The 17274-nt window shown below is 46.9% G+C and overlaps 1 protein-coding gene across 8 annotated transcripts in view; it reads right to left on the reverse strand.

Annotated features, from left to right (window-relative positions):
• The window catches only part of SETD4 (SET domain containing 4), a 448803-nt gene that overhangs the window by 424405 nt on the left and 7124 nt on the right, over window positions 1-17274 (reverse strand). For 5 of the 8 annotated variants that reach the window (XR_005019638.1, XR_005019637.1, XR_005019639.1 and 2 more), the window contains exons 4-11: window positions 14624-14661; window positions 12388-12476; window positions 10431-10860; window positions 8136-8310; window positions 6573-6654; window positions 5563-5643; window positions 2902-3025; window positions 1623-1789 (exon numbers count right to left, since the gene is read on the reverse strand). Coding sequence is in view for 3 of the 8 variants with exons in the window: in XM_036849589.1 (XP_036705484.1) it covers window positions 1655-1789; window positions 2902-3025; window positions 5563-5643; window positions 6573-6654; window positions 8136-8310; window positions 10431-10860; window positions 12388-12476; window positions 14624-14661 (1154 nt within the window). In the remaining 5 variants the exon portion in view is untranslated. Of the gene's footprint in view, window positions 1-1622; window positions 1790-2901; window positions 3026-4853; window positions 5022-5562; window positions 5644-6572; window positions 6655-8135; window positions 8311-10430; window positions 10861-12387; window positions 12477-14623; window positions 14662-17274 lie in introns of those variants that run through there. The other 3 variants (XM_036849590.1, XR_005019641.1, XM_036849592.1) reach the window with 3 other exon arrangements.

Below are 17274 nucleotides of genomic sequence, written 5' to 3' on the forward strand. Positions count from 1 at the left end.
CGAGGCCGACCCCGTCGCGGACTCCTCAGCGAAACCTGCAGTGCAGCCGCGCGCCCACCAAGGCCTGTGGGCGAGGAGGGCGAGGAGGGCGAGGAGGGCGAGGAGCGCGGCCGTCGGTGAGGATGGGGGAGGGGCGCGTACCCGAGTCCGGAGAGCACGTGGAATTCCAGACACTGACGCCCCCGAGCTGTGACCCGTGTCCCCCGGAGGGTCGGCTGAGAGGACACCGTCGCTCTGCCACACGCTAGGTGTGGGATCTCGGGCCGTTTCTTCCCGTCTTTGTTTGTAAAATAGGGCGGCTGTGAGGCTTCCGTAAAACTCCGCGCATCGAGGCTTCCGTAAAACTCCGCGCATCAAGGCCCGAGCACGGGGCCTCGACCCAGCGACGCTAACGTTTAATAAACGTGACTGCCGTATGTTTCAACAACGCCCAGTTTTTATAATACGCACGTATTTGCTTCTGGGATATGTGATGACACCCGCTCTGACCCCCTCACAGTTGTTAATTGACGGACATGAAAACGCTGTGAAAAGTATAAATCCAGAGCCAAAATCTAAAAAGTACTAATTAAAGCACACTTTATATAAAAACTATACTCAGAGTGCCGTCAACAGCCTAAAGTGCTTATATTGTTTTTTTTTTAAAAAAAGAAAAAAAAGGAAAGCAAAGCCTTAATTCAAAATGACCAAGTGAGCACAAAACTTTATCTCCTGTTCCTCCCAATACCCCCATTAAAATGAAGAAAAGGAGCAGAATAAAAGGGTTAAACACCCACCACAGAGAATGGGAAAGGGACACGCGCTGACCAGAGATTTGAACACATTCTGGGAAACTGTAAACAGAGGGAGGACTGGTGAGGCCCCACGAGTCTCCTGCTCGACAAGGACGAACTCACTTCCTGCGCACAGAAATCACAGGGAGGCGGGCTGGAGGGGCCCTCCCTGTGAGCCAATCCCCGGTCCTCAGCGGGCAGGGGAGGCGCAGACGGGGAGGGGCAGCGCCACCCGGGCCTGTGCCGCAGGACCCCCGTAACAATCTCGTTTCCAGATGGGCAATCAAGGACCGAAGATTCGAAGTGCGTTGCTCTAGCTCAAAGCGGCGGCGGCAGAGCCGGGCTGGGAGCCAAGACTGCTGGGCACCGCCCCACACTGCCCCCTCCAAAGCCACCCAGCCACTCACCGCCACATGCCACAGGCCCCTCAGCCCTAACCCGCTGGCATCAGAGCATAGAGCAGCACGACGTCTTGTGCTTTTACGGCCGCTGGGTCAGGTAAGAAGCAGGACGCCCAGAGGAAGACCACAAACGGAGCCCCGGGCTGACCCCGGCTCCCTCCCAGCCTCGCCCTCCCGTGACAATTCATACGTTCCTCGGACGTCCTCCTCCAGGACTGCTATTTGCTTTGACAGCAACAGAAACGCCGATGGGACGGAGTCCCCAGGACCAGCTCTGCCCCTGCAGATGCCCTTCAACGTCCCCAAGCGGCCACCGCTCCACCCCACAGACAGAAGCAGGAGGAGTAGGATTACGCAGATAACTGTTTAATAGAAACCGTTCATTGACTGTAAATGAGTCTATATAAAATAAACCTTAGTTTAAAAATGTTTAAGAAGTCACACCCACCATTGGAGGTGATCACCTGCACTTCAGTGAAGTTACGTAAAAGCTGTCTGCAAACTGGTTAGGGTCTCGGCAGAGGCCTGGAGAATCTTCAGCTCTTCTGTCCACAGTGTTTCTACCAAAGTTAGTTGGTTTATCAAAGCCACTTCTTCATCTTTCATATGAGAAATCTGGAAGTTATTTTTAAATGATTTCCTTTAGTGTAGTAAAATATACATAAACATAAAATTTAACATTTTGACCATTTTTAAATGTACAATTCAGTGGCACTAAGTATATTCACAGTGTTATATAACCATAGCCACCATCCATCTCCAGAACTTTTTCATCATCCCAAACAGAAACTCTGTACCCATCAAACATTAACTCCCCATTTCCCCCTCCCCAAATCCCTGGTAACCTCTACTCTACTTTCTGTCTCTATAAATTTGCCTATTCCAGATATCTCATTTAAGTGGAATCATACAGTACAGGGTATTTGTCTTTTTGGGTCGTGGTTTATTTCACTCAACACAATGTCTTCAAGGTTCAATAAAACTTTTTTTTTTAATCCTAGTAATGTTTTCATTCAAATAAGCTAATTCCTCATTTAATTAAAACATTCATTAAATAAAAGGGAAAGGCGGAACTTCCCTTGTGGCGCAGTGGTTAAGAATCAGCCTGCCAATGCAGGCAACACGGGTTCGATCCCTGGTCAGGGAAGATCCCACATGCCGTGGAGCAACTAAGCCCGTGCACCGCAACTACTGAGGAGCCTGTGCTCTAGAGCCCGTGGGCCGCAACTACTGAGCCCACGCACCACAACTACAGAAGCCTGCACACTCTAGGGCCCACGTGCCACAACTACCGAGCCCACATGCCACAACTACTGAAGCCCGCGCACCTAGAGCACATGCTCCACAACAAGAGAAGCCACTGCAATGAGAAGCCCACACACCGCAACGAAGAGCAGCCCCTGCTCGCCGCAACTAGAGAAAGCCCGCGCACAGCAATGAAGACCCAACCCAGCCAAAAAAAATTTTTTTAACTAAAAAAATTTAAAAATAAAAGGGAAAGAGTACCTTAAAAATCTATTACCAAGAATTCATGCAATAATTTTACCCATTAAAAGGTGTAGACACATGTTAACAGTCAAAACACGGATTACATCAGTGTTCATTTATTAAGGCATTAACAACACCCTAAGAAGGTAGACTATCCCTATCCAACAAGTATCAGTACAAAACAACTTCTTCATCAAAACACTTCTTTAAGAAAAGAACGCAATATTCTAGAAACATACCTTTTGAAGCACAGCCTTACTCTCCTTGATGAAATAATGGCATATTTTCTGGGCTATGTCCAAACTTGTCTTCTCATTTGTATCTGAAATTATTTCCCCAATAAGTACTTTTTTCCAGCATGTCCTAGAACCAAAATATTCAATAAGGTCATTTCAGCAGGTTTTCAAAAACAAAGGCGGCTTTTCCACTTGAACACTTCTCTATTTTTCCAGAAACATAATAAAACTCATTCCATCAGCACGTTCCCTCAAACCTCCCACCACATGCAGGTCCTGTGTTGAAGCAGACAAGGTATACAGGAAAGAAGAAGGAACGCTGAGGATAAGAAGCGAGGGAACTGGCGCTCTCTGCAGGCAGGGCCTGAGTTTTATTAGCACCACAGTCCTGCATCTGGCACATGAGTAAGAAGGGTCACGTCCACCAGCCACAGGAAGAGAACAAGGGACAGACAGGAAGGTGAGTCCACAGTCAAAGTACTACCAACTAAGGAGCAAAGGCGGAGGTTTTCCTTTTCTTCAAATGACAGCCTCTCCTAAAAAAAATGGCAAACGGAACAGGACATGTTTCACAAAGTAAAATGCTCTGCAGATGGAAAGAGGAATCTACAGTGAAGCCTTTCTCTACACGCAGGTCCTTCCAATTTTACACTACGGAACTCCATAGGAAATGGGGCTCAGTGGGCTGGCGGGGCCAGCTTTCTGCAGGGGAGGCAAGAGGGGGCCGCGGCCAAGGTGCCGAGCAGGAGGGGCTGAGTCAAGCCTACAGGCCGGCGAGGAGCACTAACCAGGGAGGAAGGGGGCGGGGGGACGGATGCTGGATGCACAGAACGCGGAAGTGCACGTGGCTGAGGAGGGAAAGGCCACGGCGACGGCTCTGCCATCCCAGTGGAGGGCACAGAAGTCGCTGAGAAATTCAGAACAGCCCAAAAGCCATACAGAAAATGAAGTCTTAGATGTCGTCAGCTTCAGGGATGATGGTGGCAACCCCAGGAGCAGGTGAGTTCTCGGGAAAGAAAGGAAGTCAAGAAATAACATTTGGGACTTCCCTGGTGGTCTGGTGGTTAAGACTCCACACTTCCACTGCAGGGGGCACGGGTTCAATCCCTGGTTGGGGAACTAAGATCCTGCATGCGCGTGGCACGGCCAAAAAAAAAAAAAAAAAAAAAAAAAAAAAAAAGAAGGAACGCCATTACTGTATGCCAGGAACAGCGCTTTATATGCAGCCATTATCTGTTTTTATCTTCACAACCGCCTAGCAAAGAAAGCATTATAATCCCCACCTCAGACACAAAGAAACTGAGAATCCGGAACAGTAAAGCACTCACCCTGAGTGACGGAGCTAATGAGAGACAGAACTAGCATGCAAATACCCGTCAGGCAGAACCCCAAACACATGCTTCCTCTGCCACGCCACTCAGGCAGTCAGAAAGCACTCAGAGGCAAGAAAAGACGCCTCAGGAGGACCTCTGGGAAACATCCAGTTGCTTTATTTAATTTGAGGTTGACGTGTCTCCAAGAAAGATTGAAAGAAACTTATGTGGGTACACACGAGATAAAATAAAACGCAAGATGAATGGAGAGGGAAAACAAGACGAAGGAAAGATGAGAAGAAGAAAGGTAAGATACAGCCAGGAATGAGTCAGTGATAAATTGCATGCCTTAGAATCCTGCACACATGGATGGACCACAAATTTGCCTCTGAGTTTTCTAGCGAGCAATAAAAAGAAGGAAACATATCAGATACAGAATTCAGTGTCTGTACGACAAAACACACCATCTGCTGAGAAGACACAACTGCTTCTGGTGTTGAGACCAGGGGATAGTTTTTCTCCCCAGGTCCCTACAGAAAAAGAAGTAAGCAACATCGTAAACAGCAACACCACGGGCACGATGGAATGAGCACAAACTACTTCTAGGCACCATGCTGAGGGCTACTTCTGGCGTTATCTCACCTGATCCTCCCAACTGCTCGAGGATGGGGTTCGCCATCTTCAGCAAGTCCTCCCTGTGGTGTCTCTCACCTGAGATTTGCTGAGTAGCGGGCATTACCCCTCGACTCCCTCGCAAGGAGCTCCAGGGCTGGGCGGCGCACGGCCGCGTGTGTGACTATCCTTTCCACGCTAAGGGAAGGACCAACAGTCTCTCAGGAACAGTGAGGACCTGACCAGGGCGCGTGTCTACACCGGGGGCTCCTCACCTGCCTCCTCTATGGAAACATCCAGGCCTCTCCTTGAGCAGGGGTCTGGATCTGCCCCCAGGACAGACCGGGGTGGGGGGCCCGGCCAGCGGTCAGGAGCTTCGTCTGTTCCCAGGAAAAACCCAGCTGCTCAGAGGCTCTCCTCTGACCAGGGCCAAGGCGCACGCTTTTCGAAGTGTTTACCCTGAACAACGAGCTGCAGGTCACCAGGGGGGTACACGTGAGGAGAGACCAGTTCTCAGGCCCGTGTACTCTATGACTCTAAAACCAGAATTCCAGAAATGGTGCAAACCTAGAAGTGAACCACTCCCCACACGGGCAAGTTACACAGAGAAGAAGCAACCCCAATATACAAGGGCATTCCTTTCTCCTCTGAGGTTGGGCCTTTGAATGTAAGCCCCAAAAAAGCCAAAGTTATGTCCAAATCGTAACTATAGCTCATGACCAACACACAGGGAACTTACAATTCTTCAGCTTCCAGACATAACAACTTAAGAGCTGTGAGTAACCGCCAAGACGGTCCATCCCATCCAAACGTCAAGTTTCTAAAGTAGAAAAAGAATAGATATATGTATAACTAAATCACTTTGTTGTACACCTGAAACTGACACAAGATTGTAAATCGACTACACTCCAACATAAAATAAAAATTAAATTAAAAAGAAAAAAAATTACCAATCTGTCATTTCGGTGCTTCATTACATCACGGTAAATGACTAAAAAGCCAAACATTTTTTTAAAGGGGCCACTAAACATTGCACAACCCATAGTCTTAGTCACAAAGAGAAAAGTAAGTCTACAAATACTTAAGAATAAAGCCTGAGTAACAGAAAATTCTTTGTGTTAAAAAAAAAAAAAAGTAAAAAGCTATTTTTATTTGGTAAGAAGCTGAACTTGGATGAGGGGGCCACAGTGAGATGAATGATGAAGAATCTGGATGATCCTCAGGATCAAACAAATGGCAGCCACCAGAGCTAGTGTCCCTCACAGTGTTGCTGGATTATTTAGAACTTAATTTCACCTATAGAAGAAAATCTGAAAGGGAGGGTCTCAAACCCAGTTTATCCCATTTGGCGTGGAATCACCTAGGCTTCCCCCGTCCCAAGAGCCTGCATCCTGTTGCTGGGTGACTGACGGCCAGGCTGGCCTGCAGTAGCCGATGCCACCCCACCTGACCACATGTTCGCCACAAACACACTGGGCCACCGATCAGTACATACGGGGCTCTCCCGGTACAGTAACTTGAGACTTCAAGCTTGTACCTTAGGTCCCCAAACAAGTCTCCTGACCAGCATCTTCCCCTCCTGTGTACCCCGCAACATGAAGCACGATGTGCCGCACATAGTAGGTGCTCAGTAAGCAGCTACCTGTCACGGGATACAAGTCGGGAGGCAGCTCACACCTGTAAAAACCCCAGCTCTCAACTTTTCATCAAGATTTCCTGAAGGAATAATTTCTGGAGAGAAACACTTACTCTATAAAGTCGTGATCCTCTAAAATGGAAATCTTTTGGTTCATCCGTTTATCTGTTGATGGAAGATATTTAACAAGTACATCTGCATTAAAAAAAAAAAAAATCAGGCTGAGATTTAGGGTATAATTCAGGTGGAAGTGGGGGGGAACCCTTTCTTCTCGGCTTACTTTCCTTCCTGTCAGCAATCAAGACATGTGTAAACAATTTTACCTATTTCACATCAAAAAAATCTAGTCTTCAAGTCCAACTCAATGAGAGTATGATTCAACCCTTAGAAAAGCTACAAGAATTCCAAGGCAGGGGACAAAACATCTGCTACCTCAGCTCCTGCTCCCACTAAGCAAATCAACCCACAAAATCGGGTAATGACATTAGCAGGACTGCTGAGAAATTACACCCACCAAAAGTACAGCCTCCGTACAAACATGAGGAAATGTTTCCAAGACTCAGTTTTTAAAAGCCAGAATTCAAAACTGTCTGGATATTAGTGACTGTAATCATAAACAACTGAAAATGAACAAGAAAAAATTAACAAAGCTTTTTGGGGTCATAGGATAATGAGGGATTTTTCTATTTTTAAAATTTCTTTTTACATTTCTCTACTTTTATTTTTAAATGCAGAAATAATGAAAGTGTGAATTTTGTTCAAATTATTTAACAAATCAATACTTCATGGTCATCAATATTAAAGTTATTCTGATAATATAAGGCTAATTTCAAAGCTAGCTTTCTAAGAGACCCAGCAAGGCCCAATTTTCGCTTTTCCATTTCATTTTGAGAAATAACATTATTACTTTGGCTAGTAATAGGATGGAGTAGTATCACCTTGACCAAGTCTCTATTTCCATTAGAACTTATATTAAAACTACCTCAAATTATACACTCAGTAAATCTCTAGCCATTTCTTCAATGCCTAGAAAACTATTTCTCTGCTGCTTCAAGGAAGGGGGAAAAAATCAGCCCCCTATGTACTATTTTTAATACTATATTTGAAATTTTCACAGCATAAATTTAATAGGTAAATCATTATTTTAAAAAGAGTAATACCAATGATGGTGCTAGGTAACGAAAGAACATAAATGGAATGCATATTTTATCATGCCATTAAACCGCCCAAAGAAGGACTGTGTAACATATTTACCCTGTGATTGGTACAGCACCTTACACACAGTGGGTGCTTCATAAATATTTTTTACTTGTTGCTCTCTAATCCTATTTTATCTTAAGTGACAATGTCTCAGTACAAAAATTTCCATTTCTTGCCATCTATTAATACTCTATTTATTTCCCTAGCAGTTTCTCTTTTCTTCCATTCTACTGTCTGACCTAATGCAATAAAAGTCTTCTCAGTTCTTCTTATCCTCAATATCGATCAAAGCTTTGCTGGCTTTACTTCAACACCAAAATGACATGGTCAATAAGAATTAGGCTAGCCCTGCCTAGGAGAAAATAAATGATATACGCTTTAAGGTTTTGCCGTTGTTACAAAAACTTAACATAACCACAGATGGGGGGGTGGGGAATTCTATCATCTTAGTGATCAGAACCAAAGTTAATTCCAACCTTTTGAGACATAAACACAAGCATGAGGATTGCGGATGGAAACAAATCCATACTCGAGGAGCAGGCGGTGGTTATCGTGAGGGCCATAGCAGATGAGCACCTCTTTGTGTTTTCCACAGCTCACAGCTGTTCTAATTTCATAACAGCGAGTTTCCTCATTAAACGCTGCTTTTACCTAGAAAAAAGAATTGTAAAAGATGTTTTTAAAGCAAAGCAGAAAACTAAAAAGATTAAGTGATCGTATTAATTTAAGCAGGATGCCGCTTTCAAGCACTCATCACGGAATTTATCCACGTGGAGAAAAAATGCCACGTCCACACTTTGGCCTCTTTGGTTCTCCTCGACTTCACCCCATAGGGGTGGGAGGGAGTCCCGCCTGGGGGCTCTGAGGATGGCCAAACACACGACACCTGACATCGAACAGATGACTAACGGCATCTGCAGTTTATTGTAAGTCACCCATACAGCCCGGGGGGAGGACACAGCACACCACACAGGGCCACACAGGGGCTGTGCCTGGGAGCGGAGTGACAGCAGAGGCCATGGGAAGCAGGCCTGCAGGAGCAAGCGGTGATGCCCTGGTTCCCCTGGGGCGATGTGATTTGCCTGTTTGAATAATTTTGAGGGCTGGCAGGGAGGTGACACGCATTCGGCTGAGGACCAGGCGGGCTACAGCCAGTCCGGCTGAGGGCAACTTCCCGCTGGGTGGGAAGCCTTGCCCGCTGGGTGGGAAATATCCGGAGAGGGCAGAGGAACTCACGGTCAGGCCTTCGGGGCCCCGCGAGGCCCAAAGACGTCAAGGCCGAGCATGAAATTTCAGGTCCTACGATACACAGCCTGTTGTGAGCAGCACGATGTTGGCTGATACTGTCATACGGATTTTGTGACAGCTTTGTCAGGTGACAGGCCGAGAGGAAAAGACCAAGGAGACCGAACTGCTCCCACAACAAGCGGCGGGTACAAGCACTGAGGCCTTCTCACTCAGCAGCAAACTGCAGTGAGATGAGGATAAGAACAGGCTGAAATTCTACCTTGCGGCATCAACAAGAGATCAGGGCCAAGGCTTGCGGTGTCACGTCAAAAGCCAGCTGCAGCGCACTTTCGACCAGGGGCTGGCGATCTTTTTCCATGAAGGGCCAGAGAGTAAGTATTTTAGGCTTTGCCAGGATCCTGGGACCACGTGCCCTAGACTGTAGTTTGCGACGCCCTGACACTCAACTGTAAAATCCCTGATCTGGAACATAAATGCACTAACAGCCCAATAAAAGGAAAGTCACGCCAATGGGGACTGACCGAGTCCCTGTGGCCGGTACCCTACTGTCCTGTACCCCCTTGACCTTATTTCAGCAATATCAGCCACAGAAACACCCATCCACCCTCAGTCTCCTCTGCTTAATTTTGTTAGAAATGCATCTTTCTAGAAAAGCAACGAGCAGACAGGCACGGCGATGGCCGCGGCCTAAGAAAGCACAGGTGGGGCCTCCCCTCCACGCCCACGCGCTCCTCTCGTGGGCACGTGGGCTTCTCAGGGTGGCACGGGTCACGAAGAGGACAGCGTGGGTGCGGGTCCCGTCAGGGCGCCTGCAAGCGCACCCTGCACAGGCAACAGGTTAGCTGACACACAGACATCCTGTGCCCTCATACCAGGCCTTCAGCCCCGTGTGCCCGGCAGATACAATCATCTCCTTTATGTGCTGGAGCAGAGAAGCCTGGGGAAGAAGAGATCTCCGACTGACTCCCAAAGTGGGACCCCTTAACGATTTCCCAGAAATAGCCATCCAGCCAGAAGCTGTTGATTGAACACCTACTACGTGCCAGGCCCTGTGCTGAGCACTGGGGTTACAAAAGGTACAAGGCAAAGTCCCTGTCCTCTAAGACTGCAGAGCTCCAAGGGGCGAAGGAGCAAGTCCCTCAGAGATCACAGCAAAATGCTAACAGCGATGCCACCGAGTGCGAAAGGGAAAGAGACAGGAAAGCAAGCGAGACTTCAGCCCCAGGTCTGAAAGGAGGAAGAAGGATGCTGCACCATGGGGAGGTGGCGGAGGGCTAGGGTTCGGGCCATACAGGGGACAGAGCACCTGCAGGCCTGCAGAGCAGAGCAGGGAAAGTGGCAAAGGAAAAGGATGCCAGAGGGGAAACAGGGTCAGGAAGAAAGAGAGGAGCCTACCTGACAGCAGGTGGGTTGACCAGCTGCACCTCTCCCCGTGGTTCTGCTCGCTCTCCCGAGTCACAGGTTCTACACATTAGAGCCCTTCCTACTGAAACCAAACACAGGTCTCCCGGTTAACGTCTCACCTGGGCGTCGGGGCTGTGGTTCAGCAGATCGAGGAACGGGGCGAGCGCGCAGGTGTCCGGCTCTGCGGAAAAGCACTGCCTCGGCGCGCGCTTCCTGTACACAGCCCTGGTGTTCACGGTGCACCAAGCCCACAGGAGCGCGCTGTAGCTAAAGATGCTCTCGACGGCCTCCGAAAACAGAGGCTGCAAGGAAGAGAAAAAGTCTCTGGAGGAAGAAACGAACTCCTGCACGTGGGTTCTCTGCTCTCTGGCCTTTGCTTTCAAAGGTTTGGGAAGAAGATTCACCACTTCTGGCTCCAAACAAACAGGGCAGGTGTAGGCCTTGGGCAAAACCTCCAGGTAAGGTTTCCAGGGAGACCGGTCCCCAGCATGCCTTTCTGAAACTAAAAAGGCGCAAAGAGCCAGCACAGGAGATGGAGGAGGCTGCCACCTTTTAAAATGAAAAGCAGATTAAAGGAACTACTTTCATTCAAAATATGGCATAAGCAAGAGGTACAGATATCCTAGGGCTTAGTTCTGCTCCCAGAGGGACTGTGGCCAAGTTCACCTAACGCACCCAAGAGAGGGTCTTCCTTCCTCAAGGCTTTCCTCCCCGGACTGCACCCCAGTACAAATGCAATGAATCAGTCACATTGATGGAAGAACTGGTTCACTAATCCGAGTTCCAGCTTTGTTTGCCACAGATTCTTTCTTGCAAAAACCTCTTTGCTTCCAACTGGGTTCTCCAGTGTTAAAGCTTTTGCTGGAATTTCACTTGTTTCACTTGGTTAAGGATATAAATCTTGGGGGTTGGAGGGCAATCGGTGGAAAGAACCTAGACGTGCCCCATCCAACACAGTAACCACTGGGTACATACAGCTATTTCAATTTTTATTTTTTTTAATTAAATAATATTGAAAATTCAATTCCCCAGTCATACAAGCCACATTTCAAGTGCTCGTGAGCCATATGTGGCTAGTGGCTACCATACCAGACAACACAAGGTAAAACAATGCTATCATTGCAGAAAGTTCTATTATATGATACTAACCCAGGCAGAAAACTGAATAGGCTCATTATATACCTGTTACAGATCTAAAGCTTTTGTCTTAAATTTACCCATTCTATTGCAAATTATACATTGCAGTATTTTTATTTGTTACCAATAAAAAGATCACGTGTTGCATGAACGTATTTAGGAAAGTTTTCATTAATCCTTCAAAGTCCAGATTCCTAAATTACCATGCATTCTACTCAAAATTTCAGAAAATGTTAATACTAAGAGCATCCTTGCCTCTACTCAGGCCAATGAAAATACACCAGCCCTCTTACAAAAGTAAGCCAGGGGAAGAAAGTCCAGAACTTACTGTGGGTTGAGAAACAATACAATCTTTCAACCTTTATAATTTAGAAACCCATTATGCTGAGGATCTCCCTCACGCTGTCCTCAGAAACCCACCCAAAACAGAGACCCCCTATCACATAAGCCAGAAAATAATTCTCAGCTCCCATGTTGGCCTCCTCTCTTCTATGCCAAACAAAACCAACTCTCTCATACTGTCAAGAGCTCTTCATAGCTGAAGGGGAATTCAAGCAAGTACAATAAGGGTAAAAATAAAAGAGTAAGTAGAATTTGCCAAGACCTACTACAATGGAGGGGAGTGGACTGTCATGAGTCAAGGCACTCAGCCGTGATTTACATCTATTATCCCATTTAATCCTTATTTTCTAGTAAGGTTAGATCAGGATTCAAACCCACATCCCAAGCAGCCTATTAAAACCTTAAAAATGCAGTTTACAATGAATTAAGAACCAACTTCATAAAACAGAGTAAACCTTTCAAATCATTTCAGATATTTATCAGCTACATGAAAGGGCTGGGTCCTAATGAACTATGTCTTGGACAACATACTCTCCAATGATATAAAGTTTAAAGGAGAAGCACTTGCCCCAGACAAGCAGGTGAGCGGTCACTTACTTGGCAATATACGCCCCTAAGTAGCTTCTAAGCACTGTGTCCGTGGTGAGCAGGCAACTCTCAGGCAATGAGATAATCATCTGTCCCTCCTTGCCAAAAAGAAAGTAAAGTTTAGGACATCCATGCTTTGGGAAGGACCTGAATGAGTCTTTAAAGTCCTTGATTCCACAATCATCTAATAAGAACCCAGCAGAGCCCAACCACAGATGACCGAAGAGCCCTCAGTGGATGGGCTCCCCAGTTTCAGTCAGCAGACGCAGGCAAGGCTGCTCTCACGCCAGGGATAGATACTACATCCCCAGCAAGAATTAAAGGTTAACTGTGTGACTGACACCCACCACCAGTCAACCTTCCACCAGAAAGGAATGTGGAAACACTCTGACAACTCAAATCATATAATTCCTTCATTTTCTGACACCAGGAAATAGTGCTACCTATAGGCAACAGACAGAAACCACTCCAAAAAATTCTTCCAGTGAAATCCATGTGTCCAGTGACTATTGCCAGCAATGGCCTACTCGCCATATAACCTGCGCCAAGTGGCTGAAGAAAGAAGGGCAGCCCACCCAGCACAAGGGTCTCATGTGACCACCTGACAAAGTATAGCTTTCAGTTTCTCCCACTGAGACAGAAACATAGAAAGAAAAATCAAGATGTCAAGGAAGAGACATCAGAAACAAAGCACTAAGAAGCCAGATATAAGATCCTGCTTTCATCATAACTGGCATCTAAGTTGGTTAAACATCACAGCCAAAATCTCCTGGGTTCAATTTCTGGTCTCCTCATCTGTGATTCAAGATTGAGTTGGGATGGTCACTACAGTCCCTTCCTGCTCTGACATCCCATGACTTTCTGATTTAAAAAAAGGCACTTAATAAAATGCTCTCTGTCTTGACTGGGGTAAATGTCTTCATCATCAAAACTCATCAAACTGGACACTTTAAATCTGTGCATTTCACTATGTGTAAAATACATCTCAATTTTCAAAAAGTTTTCACAAAAAAGCCACATTTGAAAGTACATGTAAAGCAACTGCCAATTATCATTTCACGATCTAAACAAAAACTACCCATAGTCACTGCTATATTCATGAGAGGTGTATTTCTCCCCCCAAATTCTGCTACAGAATGAAGTCATATACCTCCCCTCAAAAAGAAAAATATTGCACAACAATGTTAGTGTACTTAATACTATTGAACTGCACACTTAAAAATGATTAAGATAGTAAATTTTATGTTATGTAACTTTTACCACAATTTTAAATGTTTAAAAAAAAAATTAAGATAGCATAATAGAATTACAACATTAAAAGCTACCATTCTTTAGGCTAAAGATATATACACAGCTGGGTTTTTTTAGAAATTAAATTAAGGAACTAAAAATAAATTAAAACAATTTTGAAATAGAAAATTAAGATTATTACAAATAAATTAAGGAATTAATTTCTAGCTTTACAGAAAATTGTGCGTTAGATACCCTTTAAGCAGCACAGAAGAACTGAAACAGACCTTGGAGAGCATCCGCATGACTTACCTCCCGCTTTCCAGGTGAGGGGACAGAAGCCAGGAGGGTTAGCAGCCGGCTGGGCTGCCGGGCTGTACTCACTATGGATGCTCAGATTCGAGCAGCTCCCTTCCACCCCCACCCCATCCCCAGCGCATTTAAAATATGATCCGATTTACAAACCCGCTGCGGCAGAGACTGCTAGTCGCCTACCCCAACACGCCCTCCCTGCTCCTCCTCCTCCCCGATGCAGTCCCACCTGAAGGGTGCAGGGTCGCGGCAGCTGGGAGCTGGCAGAGGAGACGGAGCTGGAATTTCCGGGATGAGGGGAAGCCTGCCCTTCCTCACCCCTTGCGCCATCCTGCTGCTCAAGCTCCTGGAGCTACACCCTGGAGCTGAGGGTGTGGGCCTCCCTCCCAGAACGTGGATAAGAGCTGGACGGAGCCCAAGAGACCAGCGCGCCAGCCCAGGTCTGCCTGTCCAGGCTTGTTTACGTGACGGCAAGAGACACTTGCGCTCAGTTACCTTGGGTTTGTCTCTTATACGCTGCAAACTTAATTCTAACTGACAGAACTGTATTCAAATTTATCCATTAAGCAAAAAAGAAAAAAAAAATCTGTATGTCTAAAATATTTTTTTTTTTAATATTTTTAATTCACTTGATTGAACCACAAACACAAACACAAAGCAGCAAAACCTACTTTGGGTTTCAAGATAAGAGAGAAACTCTCACCCGCAGGGATGTTTTGCTCATCAGCCCTCTTCCTGTACCTAGGAATGCAAAGACAGAAAAAGGGTAAATCCTACTCTTTCTTCAAGGTCTTAGAGATACTATTCTGCATAAAAGATGTGGATGAACTTCAAAATTACACAAAGCTGAAGCTGAGTGTCTCGCATCCTTTGACTCCCAGGGCAACCAGAGGATCAAGAAGCTATTCTAGGGCTTCCCTGGTGGCGCAGTGGTTAAGAATCCGCCTGCCAATGCAGGGGACGCGGGTTCGAGCCCTGGTCCGGGAAGATCCCACACACCGCGGAGCAACTAAGCCCGTGCGCCACAACTACTGAGCCTGCTCTCTAGAGCCCGCGAGCCACAACTACTGAGCCCGCGTGCCACAACTACTGAAGCCCACACGCCTAGAGCCCGTGCTCTGCAACAAGAGAAGCCACCGCAATGAGAAGCCCGTGCACTGCAACAAAGAGTAGCCCCCGCTTGCCACAACTAGAGAAAGCCCGCGTGCAGCAACGAAGACCCAGTGCAGCCAAAAATAAATAAATAAATTTTTTTAAAAAAAGAAGCTATTCTGGAAAATGGCCCGACCTCCTTTTGGGTTTATAATCTTGAAGGGCAAAGTCAGCTTCAGAGTCAACACCTAAAGATCATCACCCTTAGGCAGATCTGCTGCGGGGCCTCTTACAGGAAACCTGAGGCTGGCCTCTCTCCCCGGGGGCTCACCAGCCGGGATGGAGCCTAATCCTAGCGCCCACCCGACGTCAGAGGCTGGACCCGCAGGCCACTTTCACCCACTGCCAGACCCGGCCTTCCCCAGTAATCATCTCGAGTCTTTGACAGAATGACCAGTAAAGCCCACTCAGGTCCCACAAAGCCTGAGGCCTACCCCCTCCCCACCCCAGCCAGGCAAGCCATTAGCCACGCCCTCCTTGACCAGAGGAGCTCAGCAGCGTAGATCCAGGGCCAGCTGCTTCCCGTGAGCCAAGGCCTTGGCCAGAGCACACTCACAACACTAACCTCCGCAGCAGCTCTGTCAACGCCACCAACACGCAGACGTCTACCCCTCTGTGCCCAAGGCTGCCCTCCTGCAACAGTCAGACGACAGCTTCTCCGGCAGGGATGGGCACAATAGATATGACCTGTAACTATCACACGGAGTCTCTCTAGTCATCTTCTCAAATCCACAGTTGTTGACTTTTTTCTCTCAGCTAGGAGGGTATATAATTCGGCAAAGGTCAATGCCCGCGGGACTAATGGGAGCTGCAGGTTCCTGGAGGGAATTCCCGCCTCGGGTCCCGAATCGGGTGTCTGGCAAGCTTGATTTGACGAGTCATCTCCCTACCCAGAAGCGTCTGTCTGCTCAAACACATGGTTTTGGTTTTAAGAACTTATTTAATTTCTTCTGTGTGTCCCACTGTGGAGTTAATCATCCCTGTGGGCCAGAACCCTTCCTGAAATCAATTACTAATGAGAGGATTTTTTTCTGTGGGGGCATGCTAATTTAAGTGGAAATTTCTCTTTGAGCACACATGAACAGAACTTGGCATGTGGAATATATCCGGAAGATACTTTACCTATATGTCTACAATATAGTATTCAGTAGATCAGAAAGCAGATCACAGTAACCTGCACTTACTAAGGCAAGGTAGCAAGTGGCCATGAGGATCTTATTACAGACTTCTCCCTGCCTTATAATTTCTGCTACCATCCATCTACCCAGGAGGCCCCGATTTGGACAGTGCTTTTAGCATTAAAAGGAAATACTAGGGTCAGCTCCCAAAGCATAAATCAGGTCAGAGTCTGAAGACTGAATCCTGCTTGCAACTTGGGAGCCTTGCCTTGCCCCTCCATAAACCAAGACTAACTCCCCAGAATTCTGTACATTCTGACAGACTCCCATCAACATGCTCTCTTATCATACACTGATTAAGAGCTGAAGATACAGAAAGCACTTTGGGAAGGTGTTGCTGACTGCATGCTTGTGTTCCCCCCCCCCCAAATTCATATGTTGATTTCTCAGCCCCCAGTGAGATGACTTTAGGAGGTAGGGCCTCTAGTAAGTGGCTAGGTCATAAGGGTGGAGCCCTCATGAATGGGATTCGTGCCCTTATAAGAAGAGACAAGAGAGCCTGCTCCAGCTCCCAGCTCTCCACCATGTGAGGACACAATGAGAAGATGGCAATTTGCAAAGCAGGAATCGGTCCTCACTAGACACTGAATCTGCCCACGCCAGATCTTAGACTTCCAGCCTCCAGAACTGTGAGAAATACAAGACTGTTTTAAGCCACCCAGCCCATGGTAATTTGCTACAGCAGCCCGAGCTAAGGCAGAAGGTTCCCTGACCCCAGAACTGTAAGCACTGGGTTCTGATCACTGCCAAACCACTTTGCTTTAGCTCCTCCAAGACCATGAATCTGGAGGTGGGCCCAGAGGAAGTTGCTCCTACTTTTAAAACTGCTAACTCTTCACTGCTCCAAACCATAGACAGATTACTTATTTTCAGGAATTCGATTGAAACCATATGCCAATTCCTGCTTGATAATTTTAAACCTACCCTTCTTAAGGCAAAGTGACACCCGAGGAGTAGGCAGGCCTTAGGCACAGCAAGTCCACTCTTGACACTACTTTCCCTTGATCATCTCATAAAGAACTCT

Source organism: Balaenoptera musculus, chromosome 4 (assembly GCF_009873245.2).
Source record: "Balaenoptera musculus isolate JJ_BM4_2016_0621 chromosome 4, mBalMus1.pri.v3, whole genome shotgun sequence".
Taxonomy (NCBI): domain Eukaryota; kingdom Metazoa; phylum Chordata; class Mammalia; order Artiodactyla; family Balaenopteridae; genus Balaenoptera; species Balaenoptera musculus.